Raw genomic sequence first — 22,805 nt, 5'->3', positions numbered from 1 at the left:
AACACTCGGATTACGTGCAGGAATCAGAAATCAAGTAAGGAGGATATTTTGAACTCATGAATCTGAAGCTAGTAGCCAGAGTTACTAACAAAACGTGTTAAACTTTTTGGAAATAGAAAAACGCAGTACAGTTTTATCCTCATAATTCTATAAAAGCACTGAGGACTCAAGGCTCTCACAAAATTTTGATTACCAAACTTTACTATTCCTTATTCGAATGAACGGTAGAACATTTGGCTATTAATTGTAAGTAATGCTTGGAAGAAGAAAACTTAAGGCCTCGTGAAAATTATGTGTCAACAGACATTATAAGTTAAAAAGTACCGAAAATTGCGTCAAACTTTGTTTTCCGACGTTTTTATGTGAAGCCAATCGAATTCGACTCGAGAGAAAATTCGCGAAACGGCACTTTGCTGTGGAACGAATTATTACATAAATAGAACGAGATAAAATAAGAAATATAGCAGACAACCAAAGGCCATTTAGGCTCCTTATGAGGCGCCTCTCCCACCACAGTCAGGGAGCTTCATGGGACCTTTGGATCCCCTAGAATAACGGAGTTATCTCCCAGCAACCAATGTCTATGGACACCCAACTACCTCACATTTCTTTATTGTTATATTCATAAAAAATATTCTTTATCGAACTGTTTCCTTCCAGCCACCCTCGCCTACGGGAATCCTACCATCCATCCTGTTTTCACCACCTTCATCCTTTTGAATAAAACTCTTCATCGAACAGGTTCCACACAAATTCGACCCACACTTTCTTTTATCATCCTGCAAATCTGGGGCTAACATATTTTCATACATTTTGAGATACTTTAGCAAATTTTAAAGTAACAGCCAGCTGTCACAAAATATCACAATTTAAGAGTGAGTTATATTGTCGGAAGAGGTCAATCATCGGGTTGACTTTGCTACTACTTGGTTCTCTTCACACCTAAAATTGTCGATAAGCGGATAAGTAACGCTGCGGATTACATATTATACATACACTTGAGAGTGCTCATACCTAATTATGTACCTGCATCCAATGCATTTACATAAGCAGATGAAATTCACAGCAAGTCAACTCTGACCTTCGATCAGAAGTCCCGCGATTATGTCAAGGGTTTTCGAAATAATTGAAGAGTTCACGACTTCTGGAGTACCTATTTAATATTAATTGATTATTATGGAAATCATTCTACCCTGTAGTGTTCCACTGTAGACTTCAACTGACACCATAACATTATAAAAGTGACTTACATAATACTTCAAGTTTAGACGAAATAATAATTTCCCTCAACTTCAGATAAACTCAAATAACTTCACCTGCTTTACGAGATTTTTTTTATTCCAAGTGGCTACACACGATCTATAATAAGTTCACTTAACTTTGTGTTACAGTGATTTAATATCAGCACTTTTGAGGCCAAACCGCTTGTATGGCGTTCACAGAGTTTCACCGTGCAAACATAGAACTGATAAAATAATCGAACTACTGAAGCTCGCATAAGTAGGTATGTCGCCAACATGAAATCAGAACGGATCCATAAATCATATGAGAAGCGGTAGAAGACGTGACCACAGTGTAAATATCCGACACTCCATCGTAGTAGGTATAAGGGCTTGACTCTGACAACTCCAAGACCCTTTATCCTCTCTTAACAACAATTAATACGAGACTGGATTCTCCGTGTGATTATTATGCCAGAGTCGTATCACCTTGCGGATAATTTGACGACCACGGTACAGTTTGTTGGTGGCGTTCAAGTCACCCCTTATACTTATACGTTAAACTTTCTTATTTACGGAGGATACAAATTTCTTCAACTTTATAAACGAGCTCCTTCTTTCCGTAAGATACTGCTGGTTGCATCAAAGAAAAACTTTTCCCAACTCTTACGGCTGAAATGTACCGAAGCAAGCCCTCCACTTCACGATGTTCCGGGACGTGTCTTCTTTATTCTTTCACCTCCTCAAAAGTATAAAAAGTCATCCAAAGTAGTATGCTTTCTCAGTTTACTGCAGGCCAGATCTCACGTCAATTCCATGACACTTCCCATCCATAAATAACAAAAATTGGTACTCATCATTCGTTAAATCTCTTACGAATGTGGGAATGATCACTTATACGTTCTTTCGTTCTTCCTACCGAGGCTTGATTCCACTCCGCCAATTACCACTGAACAAATTTCAACAGGACGCGGAACTTGATGTGTAAGCACTTTGTGTGAGTATTGACGTGGCTTAAAAGGAACCATTCCTTTGGTGGAATTGGATTTTCTGTCCCACTGTCTTTTCTACTGGTCACTTTTTCAAGCGGAAACTTGTAGATACTGTCTACAGAAGAACTCATGGACATCGATAGCCACGTATTGTCTTACGTATACGTCATACCTTCAGCATCCAAAATAACGACAGGACACTTTTTGACATCAGATTTTTCGACACAAATGTATATTCATTTATGTACAGTGGATTCTGACCGATTCTAGGCCACCGGTGTCGTCTGCTACGTACGTTAAATAGATGGTAGCAGACGACCATCTTTTACTTTATCTGTTTTAGTCACATTTTCAACTTCCCGTTTCTCTTTTTTCGGAGAAGAAATGAAGTTATTATAATCACCCCGAAGATTAAAAATTGAGTTCTCTAGACATGCACGATTCAAAATCCAGAGAATCACCTCGGATTCCAATGATTTTTGTTTCAATTGACGCGGCTTTTCGAGGTTCAGCCTGAGCTTTTTTAGGTCAATCAATCCGAAGTTAAACTTTCAAAATTTGTAATGGTGGATCCATTGTAGTGCCTAGTTGAAAATAAAAAAATCGACATACTTTAATGTAACATCGCACCTAAGGGCTCTTAATCCGTGAACCACGAATCTGAATTTGTAGTTCGAAATTCGAATTAGATATTAACATAGTTTCGAGGTTTGTCTTATGTCTAGCCTAAAGCCGCTCATTACAGAATCCATTCACTAAGAAAAATCTCGATACGTTATTGAAATTAGTGTAGAAAGCAACTGCAACTTAAAAAAAAATTGACCAACTTACTAATGCACACTTTGTATTACAATAATTATTGTCGAAATATACTAACATCGTACGTCATTGGACCTACGTTCGACTAGTTTCCTTCTGCACATTAAAGGTAACAGTTGGATCCTGGCGCCTGCGCCATTAACTCGATAAGCACTCAACGTAGTATAGATCTTCTAATAAGATTGATGAAATGTACAGATTTTTGGCCAACGAACCTCCTTAAGTCACTGTCGAGACTCTCGTGACAGTCAATTTGAGGACTAAATAGGTGTAATCGTTCTCGCATGCATTACCCCTTGAGCGAGGGTGCTTTGCTTGGGTTCGGGTCGAGACGGACTGACAGAGGTTGTACATAGGCAGCGTTTGCCCGGGCCGTTTGCCAAGGTTAACTTAACCGAATGAGCACCAATCGAGCTAATCTCTCCATCTTATGGTTGTCGAGTAACCTGAGCTGATAACTAACCTCGCCCTCTCGCGCCCTTATCCTATCACCTCAGCCTGCCACCTCGCCTCGAAACGGAATCCGTGTTACAGTTTCGGCCTAACTGTGAACCCAACATTCCCTTACGGGAAATACAAACTCGATCTTCGTTGTTTGCGCGAATCCTGGAGACCACGCAACGCGCAATTCTAGGTTACGTGCCTTCTAGCCTTATAGTCATCTGCAATCCTCAAAATATCTTAGGCAGTGGTGACTTCTGGTTATATTAGAGAACGGAAATCTTCTGGTTCATTCCGAAATTTGTACAGATTTTTTATGCTCGAAAAAAAACAAGTTTTTGTCTTTTTCTAACTTCCAATATGTCATAAGTTCGTGACCTATTTACAAGGTTATGTTTGTATCGACCGTTTTGAGGTTAAATGGGCTGAATATGGAAGAGTTTTATATCATTGAATAAATTCACTCAATATTTTCATCTTTGATCGCTTTTTATGACGGATTGTATTCGTTGAAAGTAATAAGAACTCGCACACGATTGTTTTCATCTCTTTTATAAAATTGTAGAATCTTGACTCTTTATCAAGAAAAATTGAGATTTGTAGCTGGTTGTATTTAAATCAGTGCCGTTTAAACTGTAAGTAAATCTTAAAATACACGCGCTGCAAATTTCGAAGAAATAACTGATTCAGAATATCGTTTTTTGGTTTGAAGGGCACACGGTGGATCCAAAAGTTTTCCTGTTCATTCCAAATGACTGATTGACGTCAAGTAAAAGATGTATTTAGACCAAATCACACAAGAGTCTTAAAGATTGTTTCTTGGATCTTTTTCTTGTTTGTGTGTCTTTGAATAATTCATAGAAGAATTCCCGTTCCATTGGTTAAGACGAATTTTTTGATCGACAATCATTTTTCGGTATATGCATTTAAAGAAAAAATCATCAACTTTGATCCAACTATGCATCACACAGTTTTCGAAATGTAATCATTGCCTTTTTCACCGTCCATTCTGAGCTTTTTCATCAGCTTTCCCGAGCCTTGTCGTTTTTCATGGATCTATTTAAAAAAATCAGAATAATTATAACGATAATGATGATAATATCATGAAAAATAACAATAAAGATAACAACGGCGGGATCTCTGCAGGGGTGCTGACAAGGAATTTGGCCATTAAGCCAGAGCTTTAGGAGAAAGCTTGATCGGCGACTCGAAGAAGGTAATAACCATTTTACTTCACAGTGGTCAAACACAGTTGGCGCAAATTTCTGAATACATATAATACAGCACCATGAAAAACATTTATTCAAAAGATGATCGTAAATATGTAGGAACTGGAAACAGTACAATCTTTGATAACCGAAAAGCCCGCTTGAACAACCAATAACTGTTTGTTTAACCATCGCAAGGTTCAAGTTAAAGCACCGTTTAGCAACAGAACATTAAAGTAGCTGATGATTTGAAAATTAATGATGTCCTTGAAGATGTTGAGTTTCCAGAACATGAATATTCTGGAAAACTGCTCCGAACGTCTCTAAAAAAGGACACGCTTCTTCAAACATTGTTTAAACGAATGATTTTCATGCGCCTCTGGAGTACCTTTGTTGATGCAAATTTTTAATTGCTCAAATGATCTGGCGATCCGGAAAAAAGGAAAACTATGCGTTCTTTCCTATTTCCAACGAGTCTAAAAATCTGTCAATTACCTGATAGGATCGTTTTCAAATATTGCGAAACAAAAGTGAGATTTTCATTTTTGTGATTATTTGTCTATTCTATAAATTTTCTGGAAGTAAAAAATAGTAGATTTGACAACACCTGCTTGAATATTCGCTTCTTGAAGCCTGCGGAGTGTGCGTAAACTGCCCGATTTCCGAACATTGCGGTAAAGCTACATTGACGCATGAGCACAGTTGAAATGCTCGATTTCCACACTAAAGCTTTCCTTCGCGCATGCGTACTTTCAAATTACTCAATTTTACGCACTATGTCATTAAGGCATCACACCATGGAAAAACTCGGGGTTTTTCATGTAGTTTTTCATTTTTTGACACATGCATGTTTCAGGAATGCTGAAAGAAATTCGCAAAATTCATCGGGCTCAGAAATTTTCTGTAAAACAATTTCAATTTTAATATTTAATACCGCCATTACATTCATGAGGCCATATGGGTCATATGGGCCTCATGAATGTAATGAAGGTATTAAATGCTGAAATTGGTGAGTTGATGTGTTTGGTTTGTATTTACGAATTACCGGTTACTAAAACTTTGAACGCGTTTTCTCAAAACTACATTTTTCAACCTGGTTGACAGCAAGTAAGAAAAACTATGTATTCAATTTTCATGAGCCAAGCTGTAAGACGAAAAACTAGTCTGTATGGTATCACTTAGGGATTTTTTTATTACAGGTCCCATTTTTTTTAGAAGTTTGCGAGATTACAAGATGATTTACCAGATTACAAAATGATGTCAACCGTCATATGGGTTGCAAATATTACGTGGATGATAAAAAGAGATCACAAAGATTGTCAGGTTTTTAAGCCCTGGGAAAATAGCATGCAGAATACAAATATCGCAAAGAGATTACAGTGGGGTACAAAAAGTACAAGCGATCACGAACAAAACGCTTACAAAAGATTGCAAGGTGTCACCCAGAATACAAGGATTTCAAGGATTAAATACGCACAATGCAAAACAAAAAGAAGTTATAAAGGATTACAATGGATTATCTCGTATAATTCTTGTGATCTTTTGTAATCCATTGTAATCTTTTATAACTTCTTTGTGTCTTGTATTTTGCATATTTAAACCTTGAAATCCTTGTAATCCTTGTGACCTTTTGTAAGCACTTTGTAGTTTCCATATAATCTTCGTGATCGCTTGTACTTTTTGTAACCCATTGTAATGTCTCGTAATCGTTTGTAATTTTTGTATTCTGCATGCCAGTTTCCCAAGGCTTAAAATCCTGACAATCTTTGTAATCTCTTTTCGTCATCGATGTAATATTTGCAACCCATCTGACACTTGACATCATTTTGTAATCTATAAAATATTGCTGTAATATTTGCAATCTCTGTAACTTGTAAAAAAAATAAGATGGAGCCTGCACCAAAAAAATCCTTACGTGATGCCATACAAACTAGCTTTTCGTCCAATTTACAACTTGTCTCATAAACATTAGATACTTATTTGTTTTCTCGTATTCACTGTCAACCATACCTCTTTGTCCCATTTTTTATACCATTAATGCTCATCTCTTGAATTCATCCAACCACTGATTCAATTCCGTATGCCGAATAGGCAAAATTGGAATGCGCTATTTTGTTATTGTCGGGATACACACGGGGTGCAGAGTGAGTTATCCTCGCCGGTTCCTTTCTTTATTGAGGGATTTCCCTTACGCAGCATGTCGCGGATATACAGACGCACATAAACGCGTGCGTAGCCGGAAAAGGCGTCGCCTCGGAGGTTGCCTTGTTTCCGTAATCCGGACGGTGCTCGTTCTTCTCGTATCGGACTCCGGGGGGATGGATGGACGGATGGATGTGTCGTAAGTTCAAAACTCACCAACTTAATCAGTATACTTTTTTTCCCAGGACTTATTCATTTCTTGTATAAATTTATCCCCCTTAACTTCAAAATTACCGAATTATTATACCTGCTGTAAACTGCCGCCGCGAATCTCAAGGAGATAAAAAAAAAAAAAAAATAATAATTATCGCTGATTAATTATTCTTGATAAAATATTTGACGTTGGAATATTGAAAGTTCCCTTCTGTATACAAAACTTTATTCATTAAATGATTAATTTTCATTTCAACATACTTTTCGCATATTTAACTGCGTATATAACTATTTGTTTGAAACTCCTATTCAACTCGATCGCGTTTACCGTGTAGTCATATCGATTAATTCTTTCCACTTTAGTTCCGTTATGAAAGAAAAATCTCCACAAATGTTTCTAAATTTAAACCTTATTGTTAGACTTCTCAATTAATTTGATTACTCATCATTTCACCTGAATACAAGGTGTTCCAAAATATTTAAAACCTAACCTTACATTATATTAACGTTTTTGAATTTTTTTTTTTTCTCCTCTGTTTTACTTAAATTTTCAATCACGAGATTTAGTTTTCTATACAAGTGGGACAATAGAGAATATAAATCTCGCCTGAATTATCCCATTAAATAGACAAACATATAAAAATCCTTTTTCGCAGATGAAAGATTTCGCTACAAATTTCTAACTTACATATCAAAGTAACATTGCGCAATATTTTTTCAAATTCTATTCAATTTTTTGAGAGGTTAAAAATTACAAAATCGAGACAAACGTCTCCTCGCCTTGATCGTAGGATTAAAGGAAGCAGAGTATATTAATCTAAAGATGAAATTATTGTACGCTTATACAATATATGGGACTTCCATAGAGCGGCGGTCAGCCGTGGGTGACACGCTTTACCCTCGGTTAATTTATGCCGAAAGTTCAAAGTAGTCACGTAATTTGTTGGACGTTGAGAAATAAAAAGCCGGGCCCACCCTGAGCTGAAAGAACGTAAAATGAGTCGGAGCTGCTTTGGCTGCATGTTAATTTGAAGTTCACGCCGCTGTACAAGGCTTCTTGAAATTAGAATGGAGCCTGGATTTTGTTGAGTAATTTTTTTTTTTTTTCAACGTTTTTTCTTACTTGTCCTCGTTTTCCCCGCCAAAGTCCTTCGCACTCCTAATTATTTCACCCTCTCCTCTGAAAGATGCCACCCTTCTGTTCCCTTGCGATAAACCTCCATCGCACCTTATACGAATTAATTATTCACTCACAGCTTTTTCAAAGCTTCAAATAGCCGCTTTTCCTTGCTCGTATAACGCAGGTATTATTCTACCCGGCTGCCACGGTCGATTCGATTTTTCTTTTTCTTTTTTCTTTTTTTCTTTCTTTCTCCTTGTCACCCATAAATTGTTCCTTGGATTTGCATCACACGTTCATCGACATGCTCGATAGGGAAATCGAAATTAAATGTGGGCGAAGAGAAGATTGACTCCAAAATCCGACTAAAAGTTGATAATATGTGAGTCATAAATTATTTAAGTTCTGTTTTAATACAATTTTAGTGAACACAAAATTACACAACACTCATTACTAATTCGAATCAATCAGTGTGAAAATAAATCGGATAATAGTTATTATTATAATTTTATTCCGAAAGACAATTTTTCACAAAAGCTTCTCTTTGATGAAAACTCTTCACCTTCTTAAAAAAAAATTTTAATTTACTAGACACGCTTTCTAATATAAAGGAGGTCGTAATACCTTGATGTTCCTCATTTTATGGGAAAAAATATGGTTTCGAATCTTAAAAACTCGAATCTTCGACCTGCTAAGTTTTGTTCTAATATTTTTGAAATGTAAATATTTTTAATTTCAAAAGCATCACTGAATACTCACATACGTAGGCTATAAAATTGTGGGCTGACATTAGTTTGTAAAAAATGATTGAGTTTGAAAAATCATTGTTCGCAAAATGTACAAATGGGTTACAATATTGACCAAATTATTTAGGCCACTATGGTTGAAAATGAAATCCGTGCTGTTCTAATAGTATTCGAAATTGACGTTAGAAAAACGAGGCAAGTACGTATCATTGAACAAACATAAAATAACAATTTGACTCAGATAAATGTCTAGTAATAAGTACATAACCAAATGAAATTACGTCACAAGGATATGATGATAAAGATGGAATAATTGTACACACTATGAATGAAAATAAGACAGAAAGACCACCATAATAAACATTTTACGCAATCTTATTAGAAATTACATAACTGTATTCTAAACTCACATTTTCGTATTGTATGCATTGATTTTTGAATAAAAATTAAAAGGGTTAAAAAATATACATTTTCTACGAACTTTTCACCCTTATTAACATCATAGACAAATGATTTTCACTAATTATCACCGACAGTGAAGTTATTATCAAGGAAACAATTAAACTCATTAAAAAGAAAAAACTTCAAGGAAACATATAAAAACTGAAGATAAACTATTTTAAAGTGAATAAAGAAAGATCAAAAAGACAATTTTAATTAGAGAAAGACAATTTACGTTTAGAGTTTTAAAGTCATACTATGTTTTAACAAATAATGAGTAAGTGATTGAATGAATGAATGAATAAATATGCAATTTGATTGACAGATATTAATAAAAATTTTGAGGAAATATTTACAATTTTTATATTTAAACGTGACATGAAACATTTTATAACGTATTTTGATTATATCTATCCTTACTTTTAAGTATTCTTTGTCTAACAAAATAATAGTTTTTTTTTTTCCAAATTTAGAATTATAAGAAAAATATATACAGTAAAACGTAGCGTTTGTTTTAATTCGTGATCCTTCCATAGTTACAAGATGCCGCAGGTCGTAAAATAAAGTCAAGCAACGAACTCTGACAGGCAGCACGAATTAGCCAAATGTTCAAAGTAGGAGATATTATATACGGCCGACGTTAAATGAGGCAGATATCACCTGGATCGATATTTAACAAACTACCGTCTTTCGTCGTCAAAGTATACAGACACTAGAAACTTTCCTTAACGTTAACTCTACTCGGCTTCGTAGTGGTTTCAGAAACTTCGCTTAACGCATGCCATTTGCGAACAATTGAGAATTTTGAATATCAGCAAGCTTATGTTTCTTGGAATTTTGAAAAGGTTTAATTTTTTTTGCGGGTTCAGAAATGTCTTTTCCATTTATCCTAATTTCGTTTATTCACAGTGTACAAGTGATTTGAAGTTAGGCAGAGAATGGGCCTAGCTACTCCATGTATGGATGGATTAAACCGTTCAAGTTAAAACTTTGAGTTAAGTTTGTTGTTAGAAAGTCTTTATTTTCTATTCTTGTTGTTTCGCAAAAAGCGTGTCCGTGGTTATTAGCATCGTCAAGCAACGCCATCAAAATCTGAAACTGACAAGTGAGTGTGAGTAGCCATGTTGGCACAAGGGAAAAAAAACGATTATACTTACGTTTCTTTCGTTTCTGATCACGCTTCTCATCACGCTTCTCGTTCTTCGTCAATGCGCGTTCCAATGACTCCAAGCATCTTAGAAACCCATTTTCTTTATCTTCATCCTCCCAAAGAGAATAAGTTATTTTGGATTATCCCATGACGAAGATTAAAAGTTTACTTTCCAAAACCCGATGTGACTTGAACGGCACAGGAGAAAGGAACGAAATGTGATTCATGGAGCGGATGATAGTTAGACACAAACAACTAAATGTCGATAATTCATTTGTTTTACCTTAAACCTTGTAGCGCAAACGGCATGAAGTAAAGACTACTACCTCGTGATGTCGAGGAAGCGTTACGAAGTACAATTTTCACTGTGCAAAGTTTAAACTTGGACAAAACGCATCTTACTTACACCCTGGATTTAACAAAAGGCAGGCTAATTTCACAGGTTGGTTCAACCCGAAATGAAAGCGGCGACAATCACGTGATGAAATTCTGCAGCCACCTGTGCAAGCAAGTAAAACCGTAATTCCATTTTATTTCATTTCATTTGGTGGGGTGGTGGTTGAACATAAGTGGTGGTAGCGTGTGGAAATCTCGGAGTAGCGTGCTTCCATTTGCATTCTCATTATACCATCGACGGTGGTCTTATTCAAATATGACAACTACACGCACGGGCAGATCCCCATTTTACTGTCTCCAAGTGTGTGTTCATAGCCCGTGTCCATGCGTGTGTGTGTGTCGTTGCTGTACAGCAATATACGTACGTATATCACCCTGACCCATCGTATACCTCCACTCTCAGACTAAGCTTTTAAATTTAGGGAGGTGCACTTCATTAGCGAATGAAACAATGTGCTCACACACGTACATACCTACGCACACACATGCCGTTGAGAATACGAACGCCTGAAACCTGCGCTTCGCCAGGAGACCGAAACGATTTAAACATAATTACGGTGTGTAGCTGTGCTAGGTTTACGCGCCCGCTGCCTGCACCCACATTCCTAGATTTATGCACCAGGATCCGTTTAATTGTACCGGGGCTGAGTAGTGAGCCAAGCTACAATACGTAGGTACGTAGGTACGTAGCACCTACTCGTAGACGCAAGCTCTGCCATGCCATTGTTAACTCCGTTTTCGCGATACGGTTGACTTAGGTCGTGGTATATAACTGCCTGTATATACTCACCGCAAAATTGGCTCCTCTAACTCCGCTGGCTTCGCTCTCACTTTGCCAGAATTATTGGTATCGCGACTCAACAGTCGGAAGACCTCGAGAGCCGGTAGCTGCCGATTAAATAGAGTAACCACTAATTAGCATCTGTGATAGGAAGCGAGGCGACACACGTGCCATTTTGCGCAAATCAAGTTGGACACTTTTCGGGTTTCGTATTATCAAAGTCTTTAGACTGTGGATTGATGATCGGTCTGCTTCTACGTGGACGGGATTTGTTTTGATGTGGAAGGTCATCAGGCATTGGAAATGTCTTACGTTTCAAACTTCTTTATTACAAGGTACGATTGAGTAGGATCATATGATGACACAATGGAGTGAGCAAAAGCGAATTATGCATTATACCACTTGCAACACAGAGTGTCTCGTAACTTGAAGGTACTGAAATTGTAGTGATGTTGTGAATGAAGAATGAGTGTAGTAAAGTATAAGTGAAATGTCTCTATTGCGTATGTTGATAAATCTATGATGTCACAAAGCCTCGCAGAAAATTTAACATTATGCATACTTGGATCATACATTTTTTCTTAGTTTCGAGTTACTCTAAATTTGAAAAGCAGAGATCTGTAAAGTCAATAATTACGAATCTGAATTCAGAATTCAAGTGCGAGAAATCATTTGATTTGTATAAAATTGGTACCCAAGGACTTCTAAGGTGGCAGAACACCAATCTGAAATAAAAAATCAGAACTCAGCCACTGTGGCTGACTCTTTGGATCCACTATAGCGAACTTTTGACTTTCCAGTTTAGATTCGTAATCTACGACGTCAAAAACCCCTGACTTTCTAATTTTTAGTCGATCGGGGATAAGAAAGACTGAAATGGGTGAATATTCAGCGTTTCTAGGATCATTTCGCGTTGTCACTATGCGTGGTACGAGGAATTCTACTTATATACCTTACTATCTTCATTTTCCTGCAAACACCCTTGTGCACTAATTTTTCGCAAGAATCAGGACATTCTGCAACGAAGGCTTCTTTCACCACCTCCTGACTAGAATCAGCTCTATAACTGCAGAAATGGACCTATATCCTAAAAAGATTACATTACTTTAACAAGATTTCGTGGAAACATGTGTTTCCAACGCGTTCCATAAAACCAAATAGTAACATTATCAGTATATTCATTGGGATGTGTATGTATGCTTCCAGTCGCTTCAATACCAAATTCTCTGAGGCCAGCGAAATGAGATCGTGGCTACGATTCGCAGGACGATAATAAGATGTGGACGTCGCGGCTACGCACGAGGCGGAAGTGGCATCAACCACCCTCCGGGAGCGGAGGGACGTTACCAGAGTTCCGGACGAGGAGTCGAATAAATTTTGTATGGTCGATCCTTGCCACGCTGCTGGTAACTGCCACGAGACAAATTGAGAGTGCGGAGTGTCCACCCCCCGAGGGCATCCCCGGCTGTCCCTGCTATAACTTCGAAGACGGACTCTTCCTGGAGTGCGCTGGCGCTACCGAAGAGTCGTTGAGGGTCGCCCTGCTCGGGGTACTTATTACATCTGGCGGTGAAGGTGACTGACTTGAGACATACTTTCCAACTCTGCCCGTGTAGTTGCAAACACTTATTATTATGCACCGGATTTCGTCCATAGTGGCCGATTTTCGATGTCTTACGATATCGCTGGCAGATGCATGATGATCTGTCTTTTTTACGTTCACTGTTGCGAAAGATGAAAATTGGGAAGATTTGGCCTTGGGCAAGTTGCAAACTTCATGAATAATTCACGACGACGCGATTATTATTCATTTATTCCGCCCACTGACGTGCGACTACTTCGCAATACCAGGTTACAGGGTACTGTTTAACTTCATGCTTGCCGAGTGCACTTTACTTTCTGTCTGGGGTTATTAAGGGATCCGGAGAATGTACGGAGGACAACTCGAATAGTGTACACGATATTTTAAGAGCGGGTACGGTTCTTGATGGGGGTTTGTGATCTTACTTTTCTAGGAGCAGTCGTCCAATCGTTGAGCGTCTACGAACTAGACCGTAACGTCGAGGAGCTAAGAGAAGTCGCCTTCCCGATCGGCACCCAGATCCGGCATCTGCAGATATCACACTCGCGGATAAAGGAAATTAGCGAGAATGTTTTCGAGCGGCTTGGTCAGAGCCTCGAGTCCTTGGCCCTTGTTTCTGGGCGTCTTCCACACGTGCCACAAAAGGCTTTGGCGCCTCTGCTGCGTCTCACGGTCCTGGACCTTGAGGGGAATCTCGTTCACGATCTTCCTAGCTACAGCTTTTACGGATTATCTTTGACAAAACTGAACGTGAAAGGGAACCAAATCACAAAGATATCAGAATACGCTTTCACGGGGCTTGAGGACACGCTAACAGATTTGGACCTCGCCGAGAATAAGATTAGGGTTTTCCCCATGACGGCACTGAGGCGATTGGAGCGTCTCACGTCGCTGCGGTTGGCTTGGAACGAGATATCCGAGCTGCCCGAGGATGGATACTCGAAGCTAAAAGCTTTGAATTTTTTAGATCTTAGTAGTAACAATTTTGAAGTTATCACACTAAACTGCTTTAGATGTTGCCCGTCCTTACGAACTCTATCGCTGTATTACAATGCGGTGGAGTCGGTTGACAAGGATGCCTTCATATCGCTAAGTTTCCTCGAATCCATCGACTTGAGTCACAACAAGATAGTATTCCTAGACATTTCTACATTCCGTGCCAATCAGAGGCTGAAGTCGATTGACCTCAGTCACAACCACATCCACTACATACGAGGCGTGTTCTCGAAACTGCCAGACCTCAAGGAGCTCTTCCTTGCGGAAAACAACATCTTGGAGATACCGCCTGAGGCCTTTACCGGCAGCACCAGCCTCTCAGTCGTCTATCTTCAGCAGAACGCAATCAGAAGGATAGACCCTCAGGGTCTAGCAACCTTGAATCAGCTGGCCCAGCTACATCTAAGTGGAAACTACATAGAGAAAATTCCTCGAGACTTCCTAGGACATTGCGAGAACCTTTCTACGCTTTCACTCGACGGCAACAACATCCGCGAGCTCGAAGTCGGGACATTTGCCAAAGTTAAGCAGCTCCGGGAGCTCCGTCTGCAAGACAACCAGATCACTGAGGTAAAGAGAGACGTTTTTACCCCACTGCCATCCCTCCTTGAACTCCATCTTCAGAACAACGCTATCACCGACATGGAGACTGGAGCTCTGAGGTCTCTGCACAACCTACAGCACGTCAACTTACAAGGGAACCTACTCGCTGTTCTCGGAGACGTGTTCCAGATATCGAACGACGTTGGCCAGAATGGGAACGGTGGCAGCTCACTAGTCTCTATTCAGCTGGACAATAACGGACTTGGCGTTTTGCACAATGATTCGCTCCGGGGTCAGGCATCGGTACGAATAATGTGGTTGGGACACAACAGGCTGACTCGTCTTCAAGCACCGCTATTTCGCGACTTGCTACTCGTCGAACGACTCTATCTGACAAATAATTCTATATCCAGAATAGAGGACGCGGCCTTTCAGCCGATGCAGGCACTCAAGTTTCTCGAACTCAGTATGAACCGCCTCAGCCACGTTACAGTCAAGACTTTCTCGGAACTTCACGAACTCGAAGAACTCTATCTCCAGGACAACGGACTACGAAGACTCGATCCGTACTCTTTGACGGCTCTGAAAAGACTTCGGGTACTTGACCTGGCCAATAACCATCTCAACGTTCTCCACGACACGATATTTCAAGAGGGACTGCCGATCAGGACGTTGAATCTCCGGAATTGCACTGTCAGTGTCATAGAGCGCGGGGCTTTCAGAGGGTTAAATAACCTTTACGAGTTGAACCTGGAACACAATCATCTAACGGCCGCTGCCTTGGATAGGCTTGACATACCCGGACTCAGAGTTCTCAGGGTGTCTCACAACAACTTCAGCCAAATAAACGGTGAATCACTGGATGGCATTCCTTCGGTTCAACAGCTCACCATGGACTCGGTCCAGCTTCGTCGGATTCCGCCCGAAATATTTTCAAAGAATAAAATCCTTGGTAAGTTGATACTGAGTAATAACATCCTGCGAAGTCTTCCCGGGCTGTTGTTAATCGGTCTAGAATTGCTGAAGGAAGTTAAGCTCGACGGTAACAGGTTTCAAGACATTCCTTACGATGCTTTCGCTAATGCCACATCGATAGAGATACTGTCATTCGCCAAGAATGTGATCCTGAATGTAGACGTGTCGAAACTCAATGGTATAACAAACCTCAGGGATCTTGACCTTCATGGAAATTATATTTCTTCTCTTTACGGATTTGCCGCGGCTAACTTGTCCCGCCTCAACTCAGTCGATTTGAGTCATAACCGCTTGACTGCTCTTCCCGCGAACTTCTTCGTCCACTCGCACTTGTTACGACGCGTCGACCTCGCGGTTAACAACTTTCATCAAATACCTGGCGTTGCCCTATCAGCCCAAAATATACCAGGACTCAGCTGGCTCAACATGACCGCCAATCCTCTGCTGAGAATTCACGAAATCAGCTCGGAAGCGAAGTACCCGGCTCTTCAGGAGATTCACATCTCTGCCACCAATCTCACCATCGTAACCAGCCAGGATTTCGAAGCGTTTCCGGCACTGATGCACCTCTTCATGGGAAGCAATGTTATATCCAGAGTGTCTCCAAGCGCCTTTCGAAACCTGCCGAATTTACTAACCCTCGACATGAGCTCGAACGAACTCGAGCTCCTGCCCCAGGAGAGGCTGAAGAGACTAGAGCATCTAAAGCTGCTTAACTTGACGCACAACAAACTAAAGGAACTCGAAAATTTCCCACCAGACTTAAAATCCTTACAGATTCTAGATTTATCTCATAATCAGATCGGCGGTGTTGGAAAGAACACCTTCCAACACCTAGAGAAACTCGAGGAACTGCATTTGTATGGAAATTGGATATCCTTCATATCTCCGGACGCCTTCAGACCACTGAAAAAACTCCGTATTCTCGATCTCAGCAAAAATTATTTGGAAAATCTACCTCTCAACGCATTTCGACCCCTGGAAACACAAATCCGGAGTCTTCGAGCCGAAGGTAATTAATTATTCCACAAGTACCTTGAAATCATCATCAAACGACAAGGTTTTCCATCGAGTAAAAAGTCAGTGAAAAAAGAAGCACATCTATCATCTTGGTCAAAGAAATTCTGTTTATGAAATGAATCGGGGAGATGGGCGTTGCCAATACGGTAAAAAACAAATCCATTTTGCAGAAAATCCCCTCAACTGTGGATGCGAGTCTCAAGAACTTTGGGAATGGCTGAGGGACCATCAAAAGCTTGTGGGTGGCGTTGGCCGAAATAGAGGTGGAATGGGAGTCAATGAGATGGAAAGTGGATTGCTGAGATGCGAAAAACCTCCGGAACTTCGGGGCCAGGTATTCCTGGACCTCGACCCCCACGCCTTTTGTTCGGCTCCGCTCATCCCTAAGCTCGCTATCCAGGACATTCAACCGTTTTCGGTTCTCGTTTCTTGGCAGAGCAGAAACCATTCTAAGCTTCAAGGATACCAAGTGGCGTATCACGCGATGGACAACGTTGATCAGGTTAGTAAATATTTGCATAAGAGACATTTTATAAGGAACTTCACTCACTCACTATACCCACATATTCGATTGATTTCACTTGCTAATTCATAATTAGAGAGTGTTTTCGCTGATGTATGTCTTAATTCGGAAAAAATGAACGTTTTCCCAGAAAAGTCGTGACAGGAAATTTTTATTGAAATTTTTTTAGTTTTTTCTTTACGAAATCAAAAAACAGTTGCCTACTTTCTTGCTGACATTCTTTTCTCTTTGTGATTTACCAAACTCTGTGAACTGTCAAAGATGATTTTTTCCGCTGAAGAAGCCGTTTCAGCTTAAACTCACATACTCAGAGGTATTCGATGAATAAACTTTTTATTTCATTTTACTGATACGTTCAGAAAAATAAATCTTCTTGCCCATAAATTTGATAATGAACAGCTTTTCAATATTTTTCATACAGAAAATTTGTAGCTGAAAGTCAACACTACTTCTTCTCGAATATTTAAAGGAGCGATGTTAACCCTTTCAATACCGTTGTCCAATCCAGTGGACATATATTTCAAAAATTCATAACAAAAGTTTTATTGGTAAAATGTCGTCAGACGTTTTTTTTTCAAGAATGGGTTTTTTCAACAGTTTGGATACCAATCTGAAATTTTTTTTCAAAGATTGTCCCTTTATTTAAGTATGGTTTTTGATCGAAAAAAGTGCAGTAATTTTCTATTTAAAATTAATTTTTTGTCAGGAAAAAAAACTCTTTTTTATATTTCTAGAATAGTCTAAAATGTTATGAAAAAAATATATAAGCTTGACATACTTGTAAACTTGAAACACATTACGTGTCCACTGTAATAGACGTGTGTAAAACTTTTGATATAGGTTTAGAAGAATTCTGAAAAACATAAAATATCTTAGTTGAAAGATACAGAATCGAAACATTTTTCACAGTTAAATTTAATTCAGTTCTGAAAGGGTTGAAACAACAGGCAAACGGACAGAGAATGTGATATAAAAAAATCCATGGAGACGAATTTTGGTAAACTGAACCCTGCAGGAAATACTTTTGATCCAAGTCATAAACCCCTCGCGGAATATCATTGGAAAAAATTTCTCTTTCTTGCTGTCAAAAGTTTTCATGATCATCTTTGATAATTATATCTGATCGTAATTCAAGATAATAATTCCAGTAAATCATACTCTTGTAGACCAATATATTCCGTAGCATTTTATTTTCTTTTTGCCTATGCGTAAGTATAAAAGTATTTTTAAGAATTTCAAATTTTAAAAATAATTTTGCCGTCTTAGGTGGGCTAGATTTTAGCTCGCGACGAACAGTTTCTCAAAAACGAACTCAAATCGGAAACAAAATGACCACCGATTTGTTTCAGGTGCGAGGAAAGGTGCTGGAGTCAAACGCCCGTTCAGTAAAACTTCCGAAACTGTTCTCAAACACGCGTTACCGGATCTGCGTATTCGGCCTGGGGAACTGGGGTGACCTTGAAGAGCAGAGAAACATGATTGGTCAGTTCAACGCATCGCATGGTGATATTTTCGAGATGATGATGCTGCCGGAAATGATCGACTCTCGGACGAGTCGATGTACGGAAGTGAAGACCCTGGAGGCCGTGGAAACGGAAATCACCAGTATCGGCTCCGTCGGGGAAGTGGAAGGAGTGACGAGCATACTAACCCGAAGATTAGGTTTGATAGTCGGGTGCTGCATGGGTTTTGTCGTATTCATAGTCCTGGTTTCCGTGCTCGGTTATCTCAAAGTGAAGAAACAGAGGGAAGCTGTGAAGCGAGACCAGCAGGCCATTCCATCGGAGTGCATCTCCTACCGGCACTTCAGCATCCAAAGTGGAGAAGCCGGACACGGGGCTAGAGTTACGAGCCAGGATTCACAGCAGCAGCATCCCAGCTTCATCAGCAACGTCGGAAACACTTCTCTAAACGTTTAGGCGTTGGCCAAAAACGATTATTCGGGGTTGAAATGAGAGGAACAGCTCTCCGCAAACTAAACAACTGAATCAGTCGTGAAGCACATATAGTGACTAGAGATTTAAAGTGTGTAACAAATGATTTATCAATTGCCTCGATGTTTCAAGCTGCAGGAAATGATAATAATTATGGTTCTTTTAAAAGTGAATGTCATTGTCGATTCTATAACCTTAAAAACAATTAAAGTTTATACAAAAGTGACTGACCAAAATCGATCGCCAACGAGACATTGATAACCAATTTTAACAATAATTAATATAGGCAAAATGATGTGATTAATTACATCTATGTAGGTATGTATCAGGTACACAGTCATGTACACGTTCATATGAAACACCCAAAACACTAAGCTTCTGTCCAACGAATTGTTATCCTAAATCGAAAATAGAAGAAATAGGGGTAAAGTCAGTTTATTCGAGGATTAGAAGAGAGCGGGGCTAGTTCTCACAGACCAGTTTCATCAACTTTTTGCATCAATTTTAATCCAGACGGACGAAAGTTCGAAGAATAATCGAATTCTACTTTCGACATTACTTTTTGGTTATCAAAAAATTTCAGCCGTAACAAACAAACAAAGTAGTTCCAATTAAAAAAAAGCGTGGTTGATAGGTTTTTGGTGAATTCTTTTCTAGCAAAAACTTGTGCAAATAGTTTATTATCAAAAGGTTATAAAACGTGCTCGCTTAAATGAAAGAACTAAATGAAAATTAATGAGTATTAATTCTCCTGTATGCAACTAGCTCCAAGATTATTGGTTCATTAGATAAATCAAAAGACTGCTCCAGGGCCTATACAAGCGTAAAGCGATGCGCACGCATGTATAAACATACCTATACTTATACACAATAGGACCTTCTACCAGAAATCTCCGTACACCGGCTATAAAAACTGATTAAAATAGTTGAACAAATTAGCAATAAGAAGGCGAAGTAAAGCATTTTGTAAAGAAGAGTCTAAAAACAAAAGTGAAAATAAAAAAAATAAAAAATAGGGGAAAAACTAACAATTTTATACGAGCTTTAATTTATCGTAATTTTAAGATGGTGAGATTAAAATAAATGGTTCTCGAGGTGCGACGTGTTTTTATGGTGACAAAAATTGCATGACACACTTTCAAGTGAAACAACTGTCGTCTGCATTTACAATGAAGTGTTTCAAAAGACTCTTCGTCTCAGGCATAACGCAAAGCGTCTTTAAGGGGGGACAAGGGTCTGAGATACCAAAAAAAGCATATTTTTGTGATTTTTTTACAGAGTACCTTCCTTATTAATATTTTTAAACTTATTGTACATTATTAAGCATTGTTCTAAGAATATTCTTCTATATTTTCATTAAAAAAATATTGAAAATTCAGCCAGTGGTAGTGGTGAGAACCGAGTCACCTCAAAAAAAAGTTTCCATGCGGTAGTAAAAGTTTCTCGAAAACCTTCGGACCGATTTCGCCTAAACTTTGCACACTTCATTTACATACTAAATACTAGTTTCTGAACGAAGGATTTTTTTTTAATTACAACTTATTTTTTAATTAAACAAAAAGAGCAAATCAAAGTTTAAATCAGAGTTTTTTGATCGCACCTTCACCAAAAATTCATAAAATGAATATTTTGTTAATTCCTTCCTTCAAATTCAAAATAAACTTATGTACTAAAGAAATCCCTTTGGTTTTTTAAATTCAGATGAAGCAATCATGAGTTATCCTGACTGCTGCATGGAAACTTTTTTTTGCGGTGACTCGGTTCTCACCACTACCACTGACTGAACTTTCAATATTTGTTAATGAAAATTTTTTGATGGTTTTAATAGAGTAGAGTAGAGTAGAGTAGGAGAATATTCTCAGAATAATGCTTGATAATGTACAATAAGTTTAAAAATATTAATAAATAAGGTACTCTGTAAAAAAAATCACAAAAATATGCTTTTTTTTTGTATCTTAGACCCTTGTCCCCCCTTAACGCCCATTTAAACTGCACGCAGTACTCGATTATCATGTAGGTATACCTTGTTATATTAAATTTCGGCAAGGTTGCATTGCATTTTACAGTTTCAACGGCTTATTATATGGAATCAGAATTTAAAAAACCGAATAATCTATAAAGTGCATTCAACTTTGATAAAATTAATCTTCTTTTTGTTATGTAAATTATACGTCCGGCTATGTCTTCTTGGCGATGTTGCATCCAACAATAAGTGCATCTACAGAGCGAATTTCTAATCACCGTATGGTCTATCATCTACTGAAATTCAATGCGCAGGTACTACAATCCGAGACGACTGTTTACCAGGCCGACCAACCGTCATAAATATAACCTCAAATTTTTTTTCAATTTTCGGTGGCAGTTCTGCCCAACTCTCAATTGTCGTAATTTTACAGAGCTGAAGCTAGGAACGTTAACTTCTTAATTCACGCTGGGACTTTTTTTGCAGCTCTTTTTTTATTAAACTACGTTTATCGTAACAGCTGCCGAGTTTTTTGGTTCCTCGTGGCCCCTGAAATAATTCCAAGTTTAAAAAAAATATGAAATTTGTTGATTTATTTATTGCTACGAAATCTTGAAGTAAACTTTTATAGAACCTTTTGAAATTTTTCTTCGAGATTTTTTCTTGTATTGGATCCACCATTTTGAATTTTCATATTTCGAGTTCAGATTCATAATCAATGAGCCTAAGAATCATGTAACAAAGAGTTTCATCAAAATCAAATAACTTTTTGGATACACGTCCGTCAATTTTTGAATTTTGAGTTCAGATTCGTAATCGGCAACCCCAAATGTGCATCGATTCAAAATTTCAAGTGAATCGCTTGTAAGGAAAAATGTATGCATGTAAGGGTTAACGTAACAAGACATCATAGAAAAAATCGTTGTTATACAATTTTAGAGCAATTTTCAAGGAGTTGACTTTCCAAAAAATGAACACGTTTTCTTGGTCACGATTTACTAGTCAAATTTCAGAAAACCAGAGAGTCAAAGGAAAAATTTCTCCTAATCATGCATCATTGTAGTAACGTTAATGACTTTAACCTCATAAAATTTTCAAGGTTACTTATATCGCGGCGAACTATCGTCGAATTGTAGCGCGCGCGCATTAAATTTCAGCAGACGACGTACCATGCAGTCGTTAGGAATTCGCTCTGTATACACAGTACATATTGTGCATGTGTATTATATTTAAAACTGGAACAATTAATCGCAGTTTCTAGAAACGCAACTTACGAGGTGCTGTGTCTCGTAGAGAATACTGGTAGATTGTTATTAACCATACAAATACTGTATGTATAATATTATTTAAAAAAAATGCCCTACGTAAACCTGTAGGTACTATTTGATCGCAATTGAAAATTTTAGTTCGATCAATCGGCGCAATAATAAGCGACAAAAGTGTATGAAACAGAAGTGATTGCATAAAAATATTTTTCATATATCGCGTCGGTTATATATTATAATGTGTATATAATAATGCATCTCGTTGCGTCCGTACGGCTAATAAAACGAATAATGTGTCGTCGCAGCGCTATTACATATTGAATTATATATGGTAT

The 22,805-nt window shown here is 38.4% G+C and overlaps 1 protein-coding gene across 2 annotated transcripts in view; it reads left to right on the top strand.

Annotated features, from left to right (window-relative positions):
* Positions 1-19,264, top strand: part of LOC124408152 (protein artichoke-like) — a 79,804-nt gene extending 60,540 nt beyond the window's left edge. Inside the window, exons 2-5 of one of the 2 annotated variants that reach the window (XM_046884889.1) lie at positions 12,876-13,244; positions 13,691-16,777; positions 16,956-17,287; positions 18,658-19,264. In XM_046884889.1, the coding sequence (XP_046740845.1) occupies positions 12,947-13,244; positions 13,691-16,777; positions 16,956-17,287; positions 18,658-19,227 (4,287 nt within the window). In that variant the 5' untranslated portion in view covers positions 12,876-12,946 and the 3' untranslated portion in view covers positions 19,228-19,264. Of the gene's footprint in view, positions 1-12,875; positions 13,245-13,684; positions 16,778-16,955; positions 17,288-18,657 lie in introns of both variants that reach the window. The other variant, XM_046884888.1, reaches the window with a different exon arrangement.
* Positions 19,265-22,805: the final 3,541 nt, after the last annotated feature.

The sequence above is a fragment of the Diprion similis genome, chromosome 7, assembly GCF_021155765.1.
Source record: "Diprion similis isolate iyDipSimi1 chromosome 7, iyDipSimi1.1, whole genome shotgun sequence".
In the NCBI taxonomy this organism is placed as follows: domain Eukaryota; kingdom Metazoa; phylum Arthropoda; class Insecta; order Hymenoptera; family Diprionidae; genus Diprion; species Diprion similis.
The sequence above is the reverse complement of the archived record's forward strand: the minus strand, read 5'-3'. Positions and strand labels throughout refer to the sequence as shown.